This window comes from Scyliorhinus torazame, chromosome 10 (assembly GCF_047496885.1).
Source record: "Scyliorhinus torazame isolate Kashiwa2021f chromosome 10, sScyTor2.1, whole genome shotgun sequence".
Lineage (NCBI taxonomy): Eukaryota > Metazoa > Chordata > Chondrichthyes > Carcharhiniformes > Scyliorhinidae > Scyliorhinus > Scyliorhinus torazame.
Window position 1 is genome coordinate 86,529,193 of NC_092716.1, and position 19,311 is coordinate 86,548,503.

Here is a 19,311-nt window from a genome sequence, read left to right on the forward strand (position 1 = left end):
GTACGTGGAGTTCCGGCGGGCGCCAGGTCCCGTAGGGAGACCGTATCTTGTCGGCCATCGGGGTACGCCACGTAGGCATACTGGTGGTTTGCATGGAGCAGATGGACCCTCTCGATCAACGGGTCCAACTTGTGCGCCCGCACGTGTTTTCGGAGCAGGATGGTCATCGACTACAGTCAGACCATCCGGGTCCGGGTGCTGCCAGCCAGGTCTGGAGTGAGGTCCCAGAGGAGGACTTCCTGGGGAAGACAAGGAGACGTTCGTGAGGTGTCTAATTGGTGGTTGTACAAAGTAGTGACCGGATGGCATGGAGGGCATCCGGGAGGACATCTTGCCAGCGGGAGACTGGGAGGTTCCTGGACCGTAGGGCCAGTAGGACGGTCTTCCAGACCATTCCGTTCTCCCTCTCTACCTGTCCGTTACCCCAGGCCCCGGGTTGTAACTGGTCGTCCTGCTCGAGGCGATGCCCTTGCTGAGCAGGAATTGACGCAGTTCATCGCTCATAAAAGAGGACCTCCTATCGCTGTGTATGTAAGCAAGGAACCCGAACAGTGCAAAGATGCTATGGAGGGCCTTGATGAGGGTAGAGGCGGTCATGTCTGGCCAGGGGATGGCGAATGGGAACCGGGAGTACTCGTCAATCACGTTCAGAAAGTACGTGTTGGGGTCGGTGGAGGGGAGGGGGCCTTTGAAGTCCATGCTGAGGCGCTCAAAGGGACGGGAAGCCTTCATCAGATGCGCTCTCTCTGGCCGTTAGAAGTGCGGTTTGCACTCCGCACAGATTTGGCAGTCCCTGGTGGCTGTCCTGACCTCCTCGATGGAGTAGGGCAGGTTGCGGGTCTTGACGAAATGGAAAAAGCGAGTGACCCCCAGGTGGCAGAGGTCCTCGTGGAGGGCTCGGAGGCGGTCCACTTGTGCGGTGGCACATGTGCCGCGGGACAGGGCATCAGGAGGCTCATTTAGCTTCCCGGGATGATACAAGATCTCGTAGTTGTAGGTGGAGAGTTCGATCCTCCGCCTCAAAATCTTGTCGTTTTTTATCTTGCCCCGCTGTGCATTATCGAACATGAAAGCCACCGACCGTTGGTCCATGAGGAGAGTGAATCTCCTGCCGGCCAGGTAATGCCTCCAATGTCGCACAGCTTCTACTATGGCCTGGGCCTCCTTTTCGACTGAGGAGTGGCGGATTTCGGAAGCATGGAGGGTACGGGAGAAGAAGGCCACGGGTCTGCCCGCTTGGTTGAGGGTTGCCGCCAGAGCTAGATGCATCGCTCTCGACCTGGAAGGGGAGGGACTCGTCGATGGCGTGCATCGTGGCCTTTGCAATGTCTGCTTTGATGCGGCTGAAGGCCTGGCGGGCCTCTATTGACGGGAAAAACTGTGGTTTGGATCAGGGGACGGGCCTTGTCTGCGTAGTTGGGGACCCACTGGGCGTAGTAGCGAAAAAACCCGAGGCAACGTTTCAGGGCCTGAGAGCAGTGAGGGAGGGGGAACTCCATAAGGGGGCGCATGCGTTCAGGGTCGGGGCCTATAACTCCATTTCGCACTACATAGCCGAGAATGGCTAGACGGTCAGTGCTAAAAACGCATTTATCCTTATGTACATTAGGTTAAGGATCTTTGCGGTCTGGAGGAATTTTCTGAGGTTTGTGTCGTGGTCCTGCTGGTCGCGGACGCAGATGGTGACGTTATCGAGATACGGGAATGTTGCCCGTAAACCGTACCGGTCAATCATTCGGTCCAGCTCGCGTTGGAAGACCAAGACCCCGTTAGTGACACCAAAGGGAACCCTTAAGAAGTGATAGAGCCGCCCGTCTGCCTCGAAGGCAGTGTATTTGCGGTCACTAGTGTGGATGGGAAGCTGGTGGTAGACGGACTTGAGATCCACCATGGAGAAGACCTTATAATGCGCGATCCTGTTTACCAGGTCGGATATGCGTGGGAGGGGGTACGCGTCCAGCTGCGTAAACCTGTTGATGGTCTGACTGTAGTCGATGACCATCCTATGCTTCTCCCCGGTCTTTACCACCACTATTTGAGCTCTCCAGAGGCTGTTACTGGCTTCAATGACCCCTTCACTCAGTAGCCTTTGGACCTCTGATCTAATAAAGATCCGGTCCTGGGCACTGTAGCGTCTGCTCCTGGTGGCGACGGGTTTGCAATCCGGGGTGAGGTTCGCAAACAGGGAAGGCGGGTCGCACCTTGAGGATCGCGAGGCCACATACAGTAAGGGGGGGTATAGGGCCGCCAAATTAGAAGGTCAGACTTTGAAGGTTGCACTGGAAGTCTAAACCCAGGAGTGTAGCCGCGCAGAGGTGGGGAAGGACGTAGAGACGGAAATTTCTGAACTCGCTTCCCTGGACTGTGAGGTTTGCTGAACAAAACCCCTTTACTTCCACTGAGTGGGAACCGGAGGCCAGTGAGATTTTTTGATTAACAGGGTGGATGAGGATGGAACAGCGCCTTACCGTGTCGGGGTGTATGAAGCTCTCGGTGCTCCCAGAGTCAATTAGGCAGGACGTCTCGTGGCCGTTGATGAAAACAGTCGTCGTAGCGGTTGAGAGTCTTCGAGGTCGAGATTGATCCAGAGTCACCGAGGCCAGTCGCAGTAGTTGAGAATTCTGTTCAGGCAGTGTGTGGTCGGCCAAGCTGGGGTCCTGGGGGCCCATCCAAGATGGCGTCTCCCATTGGTCGCACATGGCCGGGGGTGCACAAAATGGAGGCGCCCGTCCCTCAAGCGTGGCGTCCGTGGAACAAGATGGCGGCACCCGGGGTCCGCACGTGGCCCTGGGATATGGGGATGGCGGCGACCGCTGGCCACACGGGGCCCGTGGAGAAGTTTGTGGTGGCGGTCCGGAGTCGCCGCTGGAGACCGCGGCCACCGCTCGGGCCTGATATACCCCCACGAAATGGCCCTTTTTGCCGCATCCCCTGCAGGTGGATGCGCGGGCCGGGCAACGCTGGCGGGGGTGCTTGGCCTGCCCGCAAAAGTAACAGCGGGGCCCCTCGGGGTTGGCAGACCGCCTTGCAGCGCAGGCCTGTGGGGGAACGGGGGAAGTCTCTGGGTCGGCCGCTGCGGGGTTCCACGCTGCCCAGAGGGCTGCCGCACGGTCGGGAACGTAGGCGCAGGATCCACATCCAGGGATCCTGCAAGAGCCCGTGCCTCCCTGAGACCCAGGGTGTCCTTCTCTAACAGGCGCAGGGGAATTTGTGATGAAAGTATACCTGCCACGAAAGAGTCCCGGACTAAGAGTTCCATGTGCTCGCTCGCCGAAAATTGCGGGCAGCCGCAGCTTCTGCCCAGCACCAGGAATGCGCGATAGTATTCCTCCAACGATTCCCCAGGGGTTTGCCGTCTTGTTGCAAGCAGGTGCCAGGCGTAGACCTGGTTTACCGGGCGAATATAGTGTCCTTTTAGCAGCTCGATTGCTGCATCAAAGTCTTCTGCTTCCTCGATGAGGGTGTAGATCTCCGGGCTCACCCTTGAGTGCAGGACGTGCAGTTTCTGCTCTCCCGAGGGTGCGTTTTCTGCCGTCTCGAGGTACCGTTTAAAACACGCCAGCCAGTGCTTAAAGATCGCCGCTGAGTTTGCCGCGTGGGGGCTAAGTTGCAGACACTCCGGCTTGATTCGAAGCTCCATCCTTTCTTCTTAAAATCTAGCTTATTAAATTGATGCACGATCAATGACCACTAAAACTAGGTTGTAATCCAACTGAAAGCTTTAATAAGCTGGATGTTTTCCCCAGCAGCTCAGGTACAGAATGATGGCTGCTGGGATGGTACGGGTTCTTATACTCCGCCTATCAGGGCGGAGCTATTATGCACTCTAGCCAATGGCAAGCATATAGGTTCTACCAATGGTACTTCAGCTTCTCAGGTACTGTAATACCTATAATACCACACATATCAAGAACCATAATGCCTATATTTGAATTGTTTATGATTTTTTAAATATGTGTTGTAGAAAACAATCCATAATGGCTGTCCTAAAATGCAGAAAATTTGGGGGGCATTTTTGTGTCGTGAATTGAACCATCCCCAGGTTTGAAACCAGTCTAGCTTGATGTGATGCAAGTTTCTTTTTACTGCTATGATTTGAATAGACTTTGAAACATAATGGCGTGGACGACTTGTGTTTTGCATAAACATTTTTAATGCATTTTGACCAGTATCACAGCAGCAGTAGAATTGTGATATGACAGGATGTATGGATTAATTAATCATGAGTAGGTCATCATTTTCTAGCTGATCTTGTCCTTATCCAACAACTACACGCAATGCAATTCCTGCTGAGCGCGTACATACCAATTGGAGAAAGGATGCTGACCATTGCTTCTTCCTTCCTAGCGAGAGACACAGTTGCATTATAACCAAGTATATGAGCACAGTCACGGGACTGAATGTGACTATTTCCAGCTTTGTACAAATCATTACCTCACCACACGGTGGATTTAACCATCGTAATTCTCCTTGCTAATGTGAAAGATAGTACTTTTATGCCTGAAGCTTACAGAGTCTCAAGGCAATACTATTAACAAAATATTTCCATTCTAACTGTTTTCTGTTTCTTTTAGAGGACGAGAGCATTATCAAAATGGTGATATGAAATTATCCAGCAGTAAGCTGGAGGATGATTCTTTGCCTACAATTTCTTCTCATCTTCAGCAAGCCACGATAAAGAAGACTTTGCAGGTAAAGGAGCTTGATATACAGAATTCTTTTTTAAAACATGTATTTAAGGATTCAGATGTAACTGAAGCACTTGATTTCCAAACTGAAGGCACTACTTTTAAGCTATTAATCAATAGGACAAGTCAATAAGACATGCATAGGAATATCAATAATCAATATTTAATCAGTTAATTATTTCAGCTGCAGGGGATAAGTAAAAGTGAAGCATTTGATTTGGAGTAGGGAAAACTAACTCTACACAATTTGATTAGTCAAGTCATAAATGTGAAACCTGTTCTTATTTATTTGTGGGATGTGAGTATCATTGGCAAGGCCTATCCCTAATCGCCATTGAGAGGTGTTGGTGAACTGCCTCCCTGAACTGCTGCAGTCCATTTGGTCTAGAGCTGTTAGGGATAGAGTTCCAGGATTTTGTCCCAGCGACAATAAAGGAATGATGATATGGCTCCAAGTCAGGATGTTGTGTGACTTGGAAGGGAACTTTCAGATGGTGCTATTCCTGTGCGTCAGATGTGGAGATGGGGAAGATTTGAATGTTTAGCCAGCACTGGGGAATTGTGAAGTTTCTGGGCACAAGACGCCTGAGAATTGTTTTGTTGGGCTCCAAGTTAAGCAATTAATGCTTTTCCTATATCTCGATAGCAGACCGTAACAGAATTACATATCGTAATCACAATCAAAATGGCATCCTTCCATCTCATAATTCTGTTGTTTGCATTGTGGTGGTCACCTCTACATTAAATGTCGTCTATGTGGCTCAGGAGTCTCACTTTGGCATGACAGACTCTGCCTCATTTGCTGCAGAGGAAAACTGTGGGCTGAGAATGTGCAGGATTCATGGGCCTCTGTTTTCTCTCTGCCCTCTTCTCGGCCAACTTAGCTCTTAATTTCTGCTCACCTCTGCCAATGCATTTCTAAACAGTCAGGCTCCAGAGTTTGTGGCCGTCAACAGCTTTCCCCTCGTTGTCAATGTCTGCCATCTTCACATCTCGCTTGCAGACATCCTTGTAGTTGAGATATGGATGCCCAGTAAATCATGTCCCAGCTTCACCAGGTTGACGCCTCATTTTTAGGTATGCCTGCTGTTATCCCTGACATGTCCTCCTGCACTATTTGTCAAATCAAGGTTGATCCCCTGGTTTGATGGTAATAGTAGAAAGGGGGATATGCTGAGCAATGTGGTTGCAGATTGATTAGACCATACCTTGAATAGTATTCAACCACAATGATAATTCAATTACACATCAGTGATATTAAAAACTGAAACTATGCCCACAATATATGAATGATTCTGCATCCAAGCAACATTCTCATGTGTACCTTACTGACTTGTACTAAGTTTTCTGGAAGAGACCTGTGCCACATTGTTTCTTGCATCAAGTAGTATAATTGAGGATTTGAATAAGATTAGCTTGGAGTATATTTGTTCTAGCTTGGTAATGATGTTTGATATGATATGCTGCGCAACAACAATGTAACAGACTCTGTAGCAACCAGAATTGTGACTTGTTTTATCAATCGCTCACTGTTCTAATATCTTTCTTATTTCAACAGTATTGATTTTGGTTGGGGCGGGGAGGTGGACGAAGGTGGCTGGTTGGAATTAGGCTTTTTGTGACTATTTGGAAGCTAATGGTCAGCAACAAAATATTTGTTCAGCCAGTATCCATGAACCGGCTGCTTTCCTGCACCATTATAACTGTAGGGTGATTTGCCCGATGCTGTAAGGTTCAAGGCCAATAAATGGATCTGTTCCTTATACATCAGGAATTATTGAAATTACTTCAGTTTGGCTTGGTGGTTGAAAAAAGTTTTTTTTTAAGTAGGCCTAAAATGGTATTTAAAGAATATGCAAGTTTGTGTTTTACATGTGAGCAGCGCTGTCCCATTTCTTTTTTTTTTTAATGTGTTTATTCAGAATTTTTCAACAAAAATTTTCAACCATTCAAACCCCCCCACCCCCCCGTAACAAAAAAGAAAAAGAAAAGTCGCATAGCAATCCATAAACATATCAATTCAACATAATACAGAACTTTATACAAAGGGCTCCTCCCGCACATATCGACTTTCCCATATGTTTATGTATTTCCTTACTCAAGTGCCCCGAGGGAAAAAAACCTTCCCCACCCACCCTTCTACCCCTCATCCCCGAAAGAGACGCCCCCCCCCTCCCCCCCTGGGTTGCTGCTGCTGCTGACCGACCTCCATCTAACGCTCCGCGAGATAGTCTAGGAACGGTTGCCACCGCCTGAAGAACCCCTGCGCAGACCCTCTCAAGGCAAACCTTATCCTCTCCAGCTTGATGAACCCTGCCATGTCGTTTATCCAGGCTTCCACACTGGGGGGCTTCGCTTCTTTCCACAATAGCAAGATCCTCCGCCGGGCTACCAGGGACGCAAAGGCCAGGATACCGGCCTCTTTTGCCTCCTGCACTCCCGACTCGTCCGTCACTCCAAATAGTCCTAGCCCCCAACTTGGCTTGACCTGGACTTTCACCACCTTAGATATAGTCTTCGCAACACCCCTCCAGAACCCATCCAGTTCCGGGCATGACCAGAACATATGGGCGTGGTTCGCCGGGCTTCCTGAGCACCTCCCACATCTGTCCTCCACCCCAAAGAACCTACTCAGCCTCGTCCCTGTCATATGCGCTCTGTGAATCACCTTAAACTGTATCAGGCTAAGCCTGGCACACGAGGAAGAGGAATTAACCCTACTCGGGGCATCAGCCCACAGACCTTCTTCAATCTCCTCCCCCAACTCCTCCTCCCATTTGCCCTTCAGCTCCTCTACCAAAGCCTCCTCCTCTTCTTTCATCTCCTGGTATATCGCCAACACCTTGCCCTCTCCGACCCATACACCCGAAATAGAACATAGATAGAACATAACAGCGCAGTACAGGCCCTTCGGCCCTCGATGTTGCGCCGACCGGTGGAACCACTCTAAAGCCCAGCTACACTATTCCCTTATTGTCCATATGTCTATCCAATGACCATTTGAATGTCCTTAGTGTTGGCGAGTCCACTACTGTTGCAGGCAGGGCATTCCATGCCCGTACTACTCTCTGAGTAAAGAACCTACCTCTGACATCTGTCTTATATCTATCTCCCCTCAATTTAAAGCTATGTCCCCTCGTGCTAGACATCACCATCCGAGGAAAAAGGCTCTCACTGTCCACCCTATCCAATCCTCTGATCATCTTGTATGCCTCAATTAAGTCACCTCTTAACCTTCTTCTCTCTAACGAAAACAGCCTCAAGTCCCTCAGCCTTTCCTCATAAGATCTTCCCTCCATACCAGGCAACATTCTGGTAAATCTCCTCTGCACCCTTTCCAATGCTTCCACATCCTTCCTATAATGCGGCGACCAGAATTGCACGCAATACTCCAAATGCGGCCACACCAGAGTGTTGTATAGCTGCAACATGACCTCATGGCTCCTAAACTCAATCCCTCTACCAATAAAAGCTAACACACCGTACGCCTTCATAACAACCCTCTCAACCTGGATGGCAACTTTCAGGGATCTATATACATGGACACCGAGATCTCTCTGCTCATCCACACTGCCAAGAATCTTACCATTAGCCCAGTACTCTGTCTTCCTATTATTCCTTCCAAAATGAATCACCTCACACTTTTCTGCATTAAACTCCATTTGCCACCTCTCAGCCCAGCGCTGCAGCTTATCTATGTCACTCTGTAACTTGTAACATTCTTCCGCACTGTCCACAACTCCACCGACTTTAGTGTCATCTGCAAATTTACTCACCCATCCTTCTACGCCCTCCTCCAGGTCATTTATAAAAATGACAAACTGCAGTGGCCCCACTGGACTCCAGTCTGAACATTTCCCATCAACCACCACCCTTTGTCTTCTTCCAGCTAGCCAATTTCTGATCCAAACTGCTAAATCACCCTGAATCCCATGCCTCCGTATTTTCTGCAGTAGCCTACCATGGGGAACGTTATCAAACGCTTTACTGAAATCCATATACACCACATCAACTGTTTTACCCTCATCCATCTGTTTGGTCACCTTCTCAAAGAACTCTATAAGGTTTGTGAGGCACGACCTACACTTCACAAAACCGTGTTGACTATCTCTAATCAAATTATTCCTTTCCAGATGATTATACATCCTATCTCTTATAAACCTTTCCAAGATTTTTCCCACAACAGGAAGTAAGGCTCACTGGTCTATAGTTACTGTGGTTATCTCTACTCCCCTTCTTGAACAAGGGGACAACATTTGCTATCCTCCAGTCTTCTGGCACTATTTCTGTAGACAAAGATGACTTAAAGATCAAGGCCAAAGGCTCAGCAATCTCCTCCCTAGCTTCCCAGAGAATCCTAGGGTAAATCCCATCCGGCCCAGGTGACTTATCTATTTTCACACTTTCCAGAATTGCTAACACCTCCTCCTTATGAACCTCAAGCCCTTCTAGTCTAGTAGCCTAAATCTCAGTATTCTCCTCGACAACATTGTCTTTTTCCTGTGTGAATACTGACAAAAAATATTCATTTAGCACCTCTCCTATCTCCTCGGACTCCAAGCACAACTTCCCACTACTGTCCTTGACAGGCCCTACTCTTACCCTAGTCATTCTTTTATTCCTGACATATCTATAGAAAGCTTTAGGGTTATCCTTGATCCTACCTGCCAAAGACTTCTCATGTCCCTTCCTGGCTCTTCTTAGCTCTCTCTTTAGGTCCTTCCTAGCTAACTTGTAACTCTCAAGCGCCCTAACTGAACCTTCATGTCTCATCTTTACATAAGTCTCCTTCTTCCTCTTGATAAGTGTTTCGACTGCTTTAGTAAACCACGGTTCCCTCACTCAACCACTTCCTCCCTGCCTGACAGGTACATACTTATCAAGGACACGCAGTAGCTGTTCCTTAAACAAGCTCCACATTTCCATTGTGCCCATCCCCTGTAGTTTTCCTCTCCATCCGATGTATCCTAAGTCTTGCCTCATCGCACCATAATTGCCTTTCCCCAGATATAACTCTTGCCCTGCGGTATATACCTATCCCTTTCCATCACTAAAGTAAACTTAATCGTATTGTGGTCACTATCACCAAAGTGCTCACCTACCTCCAAATCTAACACCTGCCCTGGTTCATTACCCAGTACCAAATCCAATATGGACTCGCCTCTCGTTGGCCTATCTACATACTGTGTCAGGAAACCCTCCTGCACACATTGGACAAAAACGGACCCATCTAATGTACTCGAACTATAGCGTTTACAGTCAATATTTGGAAAGTTAAAGTGCCGCATAACAACTACCCTGTTGCTTTCACTCCTATCCAGAATCATCTTTGCAATCCTTTCCTCTACATCTCTGGAACTTTTCGGAGGCCTATAGAAAACCCCTAACAGGGTGACCTCTCCTTTCCTGTTTCTAACCTCAGCCCATACTACCTCAGTAGACGAGCCCTCATCAAACGTCCTTTCTGCCACCGTAATACTGTCCTTGACTAACAATGCCACCCCTCCCCCTCTTTTACCACCTTCCCTGAGCTTACTGAAATATCTAAATCCCGGCACCTGCAACAACCATTCCTGTCCCTGCTCTATCCATGTCTCCGAAATGGCCACAACATCGAAGTCCCAGGTACCAACCCATGAAATCACCCTGTCCTGAATCCCCTGTGCCGGGAGCAATGGGAATTCCCTCACCTGTCGCCTCACAAACGCCCTCACTTGTATGTACCTGAAAGCGTTTCCCGGTGGTAGCCCAAACTTCTCCTCCAGCGCCGCTAGGCTCGCAAACGTCCCATCGATGAACAGGTCCCCCATTCTTCTAATCCCTGCCCGATGCCAGCTCTGAAACCCCCCGTCCATCCTTCCTGGGACAAACCGATGGTTATCTCTAATCGGGGACCACACCGAGGCTCCCACCACATCTTGTGTCGTCTCCACTGACCCCAGATCTTTAGCGTTGCTGCCACCACCGGACTCATGGTGTACCTTGTCGGCGAGAGCGGCAGCGGTGCCGTCACCAGCGCCCTCAGGCTCGTTCCTTTGCAGGACACCATCTCCAACCTCTTCCATGCCACCCCCTCTCCCTCCATCACCCATTTACGGATCATCGCCATGTTGGCTGCCCAGTAGTAGCCACCCAGATTTGGCAACTCCAGCCCACCTCTATCTCTACTACGCTCCAGAAACCCCCTCCTTACCCTCGGGGTCTTGTTCGCCCACACAAAACCCATAATGCTCCTGCCTACCCTCTTAAAAAAGGCCTTGGTGATCACAATTGGAAGGCACTGGAACACAAAAAGAAACCTCGGGAGGACCATCATTTTAATCGACTGCACTCTGCCCGCTAGCGAGAGTGGCAACATGTCCCATCGCTTGAAGTCCTCCTCCATCTGCTCCACCAGCCGCGTCAAATTAAGTTTATGCATAAACTCCTAGCTATTTGGATCCCCAAGTACCGAAAGCTCCTTTCCACCCTCCTCAACGGTAGATCGTCTATCCCTCTTCCCTGGTCCCCTGGATGCACCACGAAGAGCTCACTTTTCCCTACATTGAGCTTGCAGCCCGAGAAGTCCCCAAACTCCCTCAGGATCTGCATGACGTCCACCATCCCCTCCACTGGATCCGCCACATACAGCAACAGGTCGTCTGCATACAGTGACACTCGATGCTCCTCTCCCCCTCGGACCACCCCCCTCCATTTCCTGGACTCCCTTAATGCCATGGCCAAAGGTTCAATTGCTAATGCAAACAAGGTGGACAGGGGGCACCCCTGCCACGTCCCTCGATACAGCCGAAAATACTCCGACCTCCGCCGATTCATAACCACACTCGCCACCGGGGCTCTATATAGGAGCCTAACCCAACTGATAAACCCCTCCCCGAACCCAAACCTCCGCAACACTTCCCAGAGATACTCCCACTCTACTCAGTCAAAGGCCTTCTCCGCGTCCATAGCTGCCACTATCTCCGCCTCTCCCTCCACCGATGGCATCATTATCACGTTTAGGAGCCTCCGCACATTGGTGTTTAGCTGCCTGCCCTTTACAAATCCCGTCTGGTCCTCGTGAATCACCCCCGGGACACAGTCCTTTATCCTCGTAGCCAGCACTTTTGCCAGCAACTTAGCATCCACGTTAAGGAGCGAAATCGGCCTATACGACCCACATTGCAGTGGGTCCTTATCCCGCTTCAGGATCAAAGAGATCATCACCTCAGACATTGTCGGGGGCAGGGTCCCCCCTCTTTTGCCTCATTGAAAGTCCTCACCAGCAACGGGGCTAACAGGTCTACGTACTTCCTGTAGAACTCAACCAGGAACCCATCTGGTCCCGGGGCCTTCCCCTCCTGCATGCTCCCCAGTCCCATAATCAGCTCCTCCAACCCAATTGGCATCCCCAAACCAGCCACCTCCTGCTCTTCTACCCTCGGGAACCTCAGTTGTTCCAGAAAACGTCGCATCCCCTCTTCCCCCGCTGGGGGCTGGGATCTGTACAGCTCCTCATAGAAGGCCTTAAATGCCTCATTAACTTTCACCGCAATCCGCACCGTAGCTCCCCTTCCATCTTGACTCCACCTATCTCCCTCGCTGCCATACTCTTACGGAGCTGATGTGCCAGCATCCGGCTCGCCTTCTCCCCATACGTCGCCCCCTGTGCTTTCCTCCACTGTGCCTCTGCCTTCCCTGTGGTCAACAGGTCAAACTCCGTCTGGAAATTTCGCCGCTCCCCGAGTAGTCCCTCATCAGGGGCCTCTGCATATCTCCTGTCCACCCTTAAAATCTCCCCCACTAACCTCTCCCTTTCCCTGCCCTCTCTCTTCTCCCTGTGAGCCCTGATGGAGATTAACTCTCCCCTGACCACCGCCTTCAGCGCCTCCCATACTACCCCGACCTGCACCTCCCCGTTGTCGTTGGCCTCCAAATACCTTTCAATGCATCCCCGCACCCTCCTGCACACCTCCTCATCTGCCAGTAGTCCCACATCCAGACGCTGCAACGGGCGTTGGTCCCTCTCCTCTCCCAACTCCAGTTCCACCCAGTGCGGGGCGTGGTCTGAGATGGCTGTGGCCGAGTACTCCGTTCCCTCCACTTTCGGGATCAGCGCCCTGCTCAGAACAAAAAAATCTATCCGGCAGTAGGCTTTGTGTATGTGGGAGAAAAAAGAAAACTCTCTGGCCAGAGGCCTGGCAAATCTCCACGGATCCACTCCCCCCATCTGGTCCATAAACCCCCAAAGCACCTTGGCCGCCGCCGGCCTCTTTCCGGTCCTAGATCTGGAACGGTCCAGTGCTGGGTCCAACACCGTGTTAAAATCCCCCCCCCCCCCCCCCCATTATCAAGCTCCCTACCTCCAGGTCCACAATGCGCCCCAACATCCGCTTCATAAATCCAGCATCATCCCAGTTCGGGGCATATACATTTACCAATACCACCCAGGTCCCCTGCAACCTACCGCTCACCATCACGTACCGACCCCCATTGTCCACTACTATGTTCTTGGCCTCAAACGACACCCGCTTCCCCACCAGTATTGCCACCCCTCTATTCTTCGCATCCAGCCCCGAATGGAATACCTGTCCGACCCATCCCTTTCTTACCCTGACCTGGTCTGCCACCTTCAAATGTGTCTCCTGAAGCATGACCACGTCTGCCTTCAGTCCCTTCAAGTGCGCGAACACTCGGGCCCTCTTAACCGGCCCATTCAGGCCCCTCACATTCCACGTTATCAGCCGGATTGGGGGGCTTCCCACCACCCCCCCCCCCTCCTCCCCCCCCCCCCCCCCCCCCCCCCCCCCACCCCCCTGCCAACTAGCCATCTCCTGTTTTAGGTTGGTCCCGTGCCCGCGCCTCCCGCACCCTCCAGTCCCCCAGACGGGGAACCCCCGCCCCGACCACCTCTTCCGTTTTCAGTTTCCCCTCGGCCAATGCAGCAGCAACCCTATTCCCCCCCCCCCCCCCCACCCCGCTAGATCCAAATCCAGCTCTTTTGCTCCCCCCATAAAACTTCCGTAAGTCAGCTGACACCTGCTGACCCCGGCTTCCCCCGCCTTCCCGTTGACCCCCCCTCCGTGTGGACATCTCCCCTCCTCCTTGCGCTACTCCATCCCACCCCTCCGCCCTTCCCTAACGCAGGAATAAGCCCGCGCTTTCCTGAGCCAGCCCCGCCCCCCTGTGGCGCAGCTCCCGTTGCGGCCTTATCCCAATTCCCCCATCCCCGGGCCTCCCCTCCCTCCAGCACCGGCGCCCACATTCTCCACAGTCTCCCCATCAAATCTCTTCCCCCATCCCCATCCATCGCCCCACCCGTGGAACATTCCTTACACATAGTTAGAACTCTGTATACAATCGACATCGCCCCCCACAACCACAGACCCTCAGTTTGAGTCCAATTTTTCCGTTTGGATAAAGGTCCAAGCCTCTTCAGGCATTTCAAAGTAGTGGTATCGATCCTGATATGTGACCCACAGTCGTGCTGGCTGCAAGATTCCGAATCTCACCCTCTTCCTATGCAGCACCGCTTTGGCCCGATTGAAACCAGCTCTCCTCTTTGCCACCTCCGCGCTCCAGTCCTGGTAGACTCGGATCATCGCATTCTCCCATCTACTTCTCCGCTCTTTCTTGGCCCATCTCAGGACACACTCTCTGTCCACGAAACGATGAAACCTCACCACTATCGCCCTTGGCGGTTCGTTGGCCCTGGGTCTCCTCACCAGGACCCGGTGAGCCCCATCTAGCTCCAGGGGACTCGGAGAGGCCTCCGCACCCATCAGCGAATGGAGCATCGTGCTCACATACACCCCGGCATCGGCCCCCTCCACACCTTCAGGGAGACCCAGAATCATGAAGATTCTTCCTCCTCGACCTGTTCTCCAGGTCCTCGACTCTTTCGGCCCACCTCTTGTGCAGCGCCTCGTGCGCCTCCATCTTCACCGTCAGGCCCAGATCTCATCCTCGTTCTCGGTGGTTTTTTCCCTCGCCTCTCGGATCTCCACCTCCTTCTGGGTCTCCTTCAGCAGTGGCGCCAGCACCTCTTTTTTAAGCTCTTCCACGCAGCGCCTGTGAAACTCCTGCTGCTCCGGCCCCCATGCTGCTCGATCTCCGCCATCTTGTTTTTTCTCCCTCGTTTCTGTCGCTGCTCCAAAGCCGCTTTTTTCCAGCTCCACTTCTGGTCCTGTCCATACACTATGGAAGGGGGACCTTGCTCTCAACTTCCCACATGGGACGTGGTCGAAAAATTTCCGTTGGGGCTCCTCTGGAGAGCCCAAAAGTCCGTTCTAGCGGGAGCCACTGAAATGTGCGGCTTAGCTCCGCATCGCAGCAACCGGAAGTGTGCACTGTCCCATTTCTAACTGCAGAGTAGGTTGAGCATCCCTTACCCGAAATTCAAAAAATTCCGAAATCCGCAATTTCTTTCGAGCGCTGACATGATGTCATGAGTGGGAAATCCCACAAGGCTCCTGGGCGATGTGCAGTTCCCAACACGTTTCGCACATTCACAATTCCCAATGTTCCGTGCATGTGCAGTTCCCAACGCGTGCCGCAAATGCGCATTTCCCAATGTTCCGCACATGTGCAGTTCCCAACGCGTGCCACACATGCGCAGTTCCCAAAGCACCGCACATGTGCAGTATATTCCGAAGTCTGAAAAATTCCAAAATCCGATACATCCTCGGCCCCAAGCATTTTGGATAAGGGATTTTCAACCTGTATATATATCTCGCTTGAACATCTTTTTAATTGAATTAACAACGTTAGTAACTGTTAGTAATCTTTCCTGAATTAAAGAAAAAGAAGAGAGTACGCAAAGTTCCTGCAGACATCATGAATGACAAGTCATCAACCAGCACCATTAAACTACCATCAGTTCCTCCTCTATCAGAACCAGGTAAGGATTAGTTTGTAAATGAAATGAAAACTATTACAAAAACTTTGTGCTTTACCATGTGTATCTCCCAAATAAATGTAAGGATTTGTGAACTATTGGACATTCCCAAAAGCCCAACTTTCTAAACTTTAATATTTATTATAATTTGAAGTGAGTTAATATTGGGAAGGTCATTAGTGTCAACATCTCACAATGAAATCAATATAAATGTTGCGATTAGTTATAATTAATACAGATACCTAACCCATTATATTTCATACAGAATTGGGGCTTCTACATTAACCTTTGTGCACCGGGGTGACCTTTACAAAGGGCGCCCAATCGTTAAAAAAAAACCCGAAGTTGCTTGCAGGGTGTGCTCAATCCGAGACGCCAGCGTGACGTAGTGGGACCCGCCCCTTGAACTTGTATGCACTAAGTTCCTAGAAATACAGCGACAATGGCACCGTTGGTGCCCGTGGCTTCAATGTCGCTTTTTCCACCTGCTGCCATACTCTTAGCACAGGGCGAAATCGCTGGCTTTGAAAGCAGACCAAGGCAGGCCAGCAGCACGGTTCAATTCCCGTACCAGCCTCCCCGAACAGGTGCCGGAATGTGGCGACTAGGGGCTTTTCACAGTAACTTCATTTGAAGCCTACTTATGACAATAAGCGATTTTCATTTCATTTCTTGAGGAACAAAAATATATAAGTTCACAATAGTGAGGTTACAAAGAGGCTCACCAGGATGTTGCCAGGACTGGAAAATTGCAGCAATGAGGAAAGCTGGGGTATTTTCCTTGAAACAGAGGCAGTTGAGTTGATTGATGTGCACAGGTTGTGAGGGGTCTGGATAGAGTGGATGGGAAGGACCGATTTCCCTTAGCAGAGGGGGCATAGATCTAAGATGATTGGTGGAAGGATTAGAGGGGGATAAGGAAATCTTTTTTCACCGAGACGATGGGTAGGGTATGGAACTCGCTGCCTAAAAGGAAAGGCAGAAATCCTCAACTAATTTAAAACATGTCTATATTTGCACCTGAACTTCTGTGACCTCCAGGGCAACAGACCAATTGCTGCAAAATGGGATTCGACTGGGGCGCGCAGTTTTGGCGAGTGCAGACATGATGAGCCATTGTTGCCTACTTCTGTGCAATTAATTTTTCTAAATGTTCTAAATATCTGGAAAGGAGGAATGTGGGGAGAGAGTAGGAGGAGTGGCAGCATGTGAATTGCTCCTTTGGAGAGTCAGCATAGACACTGTGGGCCGAATTGCCGCCCTCTGTGCTGTAGCTATTCTATGATTCCATATTCAAGGACTTTCTGGATGCTGAGATAGGCAGAGCCAGTGAGGGGAAATCCTCATTCTTAGTTGTCTCAATTTTGTTATCAATTAGTGATCCCATTCAGTTGCCTCTATAATGCTGAACTCAATAGAGACTGCAAAGAGGGTTAATATAGGGTTAATAGAAATGTGTGCCTTTTGTGTTCACTTCTAGTACAGGTGACATGAAGAAGATATTTTGGCTAGCTTTCTTGGGTCTGTGGTAGGTTCTGTAGTGTAGTTGAGAATGGGTATTGTTGCATTCCATAAAGACCGATAACATTTTAAAAGAGATACGGATTTCCCAGTGACCAACACACAGAATTGCATGACAAGATTTCAGCATTTTAAGACTTTTACTATAACAAACAAACTAAAACCAACATTGGTTAACATTACCTGGTAGGCAACCAATAAAATAAACCATAGAAATGTAACCCTCATTAACGACTCAACACCACATTTATACATTACCCTGCACTCTCCAGCAGAGATGTAGTCATGTATATAATGTTGCCAAGCACATCCTGGATTGGGATAGGCTGTCCCGGGGGCCGTGTGAATCCCATATTCTCCAGCCGGCGAGAACTCCTGCCGACGGGAATCGCGCCTCGCAGAATCGCGAGAATCAGCGCAACGCGATGTGCCCCGGGACAGCTTCAAATCTCCGGCCCGGATGGGCCGAAGTGCGGTCACACCGGCATAAATTAAACATGCCGGCTGACGCCGGCGAGCGAGGAGGTAGGGGTCGGCATGGGGCGGCCACCGGAGAGGAGACGGCATGGCCATAGATGGGGGCGGGGGGGGTTCTCCCCAGGGCTGAGGGTGCGTGCCGGTGATTGGGGTCGGTGCCGGTGGGGGGTGGGGGTGGGAGGGGATTGGGAGTGCCGGGGGGGAGGGGGGTGCCGGTGATCGGGGGGTGCCGGGGATCAGGGGGGTGCCGGTGATCGGGGGTCGGTGGTGGGGGGGGGGGGAGATGGGGGGGTGCCGGTTGGAGGGGGGTGGGGAGGGGGATTGGGAGTGCCGGGGAGGGGGTGCCGGGGATCGGTGGGGTGCCGACGATCGGTGGGGGGGGGGGGGGGCGAGGATTGGGGGGGTGCCTGGGATGGTGGTGCTGTGGCTCGGGGGGAGAGGGTTTGCCTGGCCAGGTGCCAATGGCAACAGTGGCAACCATGCAGTCGTGGCACCTGGTTGCGGAGGGGCATATGGGCAATGATGACATGCCGTCTACCCCCACCCCCTACCCCCCTGCAGACCGTTATGTTTGGGCATCACCCAGCGATGTTGGTCGCCGTGGCGGGAGCCCCCCTTCTACATGTTGCCCTGGGGGAGCTGGAGCAGGAGCGTGCAAGGGAGGCAGCGGAGGGCTGCCGTAGAGGAGCGTACCGCAGAGGGGCAGGTGGCAGCCGTCCAAGCTGCAGAGCCGCCCGCCCAACAGGATGAGGAGGAGGGGGAGGAGGTGGTGGTGGTGCCACGGCGACGGAGGCGCCCGATGAGGCCCCGTGTGTACCTGCGCCGCTCGTCGTCCCAGGACCTCACGGACCGGTCATGCAGGAGGAGACTCAGGATGAGCCGGGAAACTGTCGCCCATATCTGCCAATGCATGGCACACCTGGCACCGCGTGGCACTGGGGGAGGACACCCACTCCCGGTGGCCGTCAAGGTTTAATGTGGCCCTGAACTCCCTACGCGACGGGGTCTTTCCAGTCGCTGAGTGGGGACCTGCCGGCATCTCCCAGGCATTGGTGGACCGATGCAATGACTGACGCCCTGTACGCCATCGCGGACCGCTATATTCAGTTCCCTGTGGACCGTGCCCACCAGGATGCCCGGGCAGCAGACTTTGCTGCCATGGCCAGGATACCCATGGTCCAGGGGGGCGATCGATGGGATGCATGTCGCCATGCGGCCACCAGCGGATAACAGGGCGGTGTTCACGAACAGGAAGGGGACCTACTCAATGAACGTGCAGGTGGTCTGTGACCACCGCATGAGGATCCTGCACGTCAGTGTCCGGTACCCGGGCAGTGTGCATGACTCGTTCATATTGGCACTATCGGTCATCCCTGCCATGTTCGAAGGAACAACCGCCCCCCGGCTGACGGGCTGGTTGCTGGCGACAAGGGTTACCTTGTCTCCGCCTATGCGGAGGCCACAGACTGACGCGGAAACCCGCTACAATGATGCCCATGCAGCGACGAGGGGTGTGGTCGACAGGTGCTTTGGGCTGCTGAGGATGCGCTTCAGGTGCCTGGACCACTCTGGTGGGGCCCTCCAGTACCCGTTCCGCGTAGAGGGTCGGCCGCATCGTCGTGGTCTGCTGCGTCCTGCACAACATAGCCCAGCAGAGGGGCGATGTGTTGGAGGCAGAGGAGGGGGAGGAGCAACACGACGAAGGGCAGGCCTCCCCAGATGAGGAGCATGGGGGGCAATGTACAGGAC

General features: G+C 51.9%; 1 protein-coding gene across 1 annotated transcript in view; it reads left to right on the forward strand.

The window, feature by feature from the left end:
• The window catches only part of zdhhc1 (zDHHC palmitoyltransferase 1), a 118,176-nt gene that overhangs the window by 93,042 nt on the left and 5,823 nt on the right, over nucleotides 1–19,311 (forward strand). Inside the window, exons 11-12 of the mRNA XM_072518372.1 lie at nucleotides 4,575–4,692; nucleotides 15,468–15,567. Of these exons, the coding sequence (XP_072374473.1) occupies nucleotides 4,575–4,692; nucleotides 15,468–15,567 (218 nt within the window). The remainder of the gene's footprint in view (nucleotides 1–4,574; nucleotides 4,693–15,467; nucleotides 15,568–19,311) is intronic.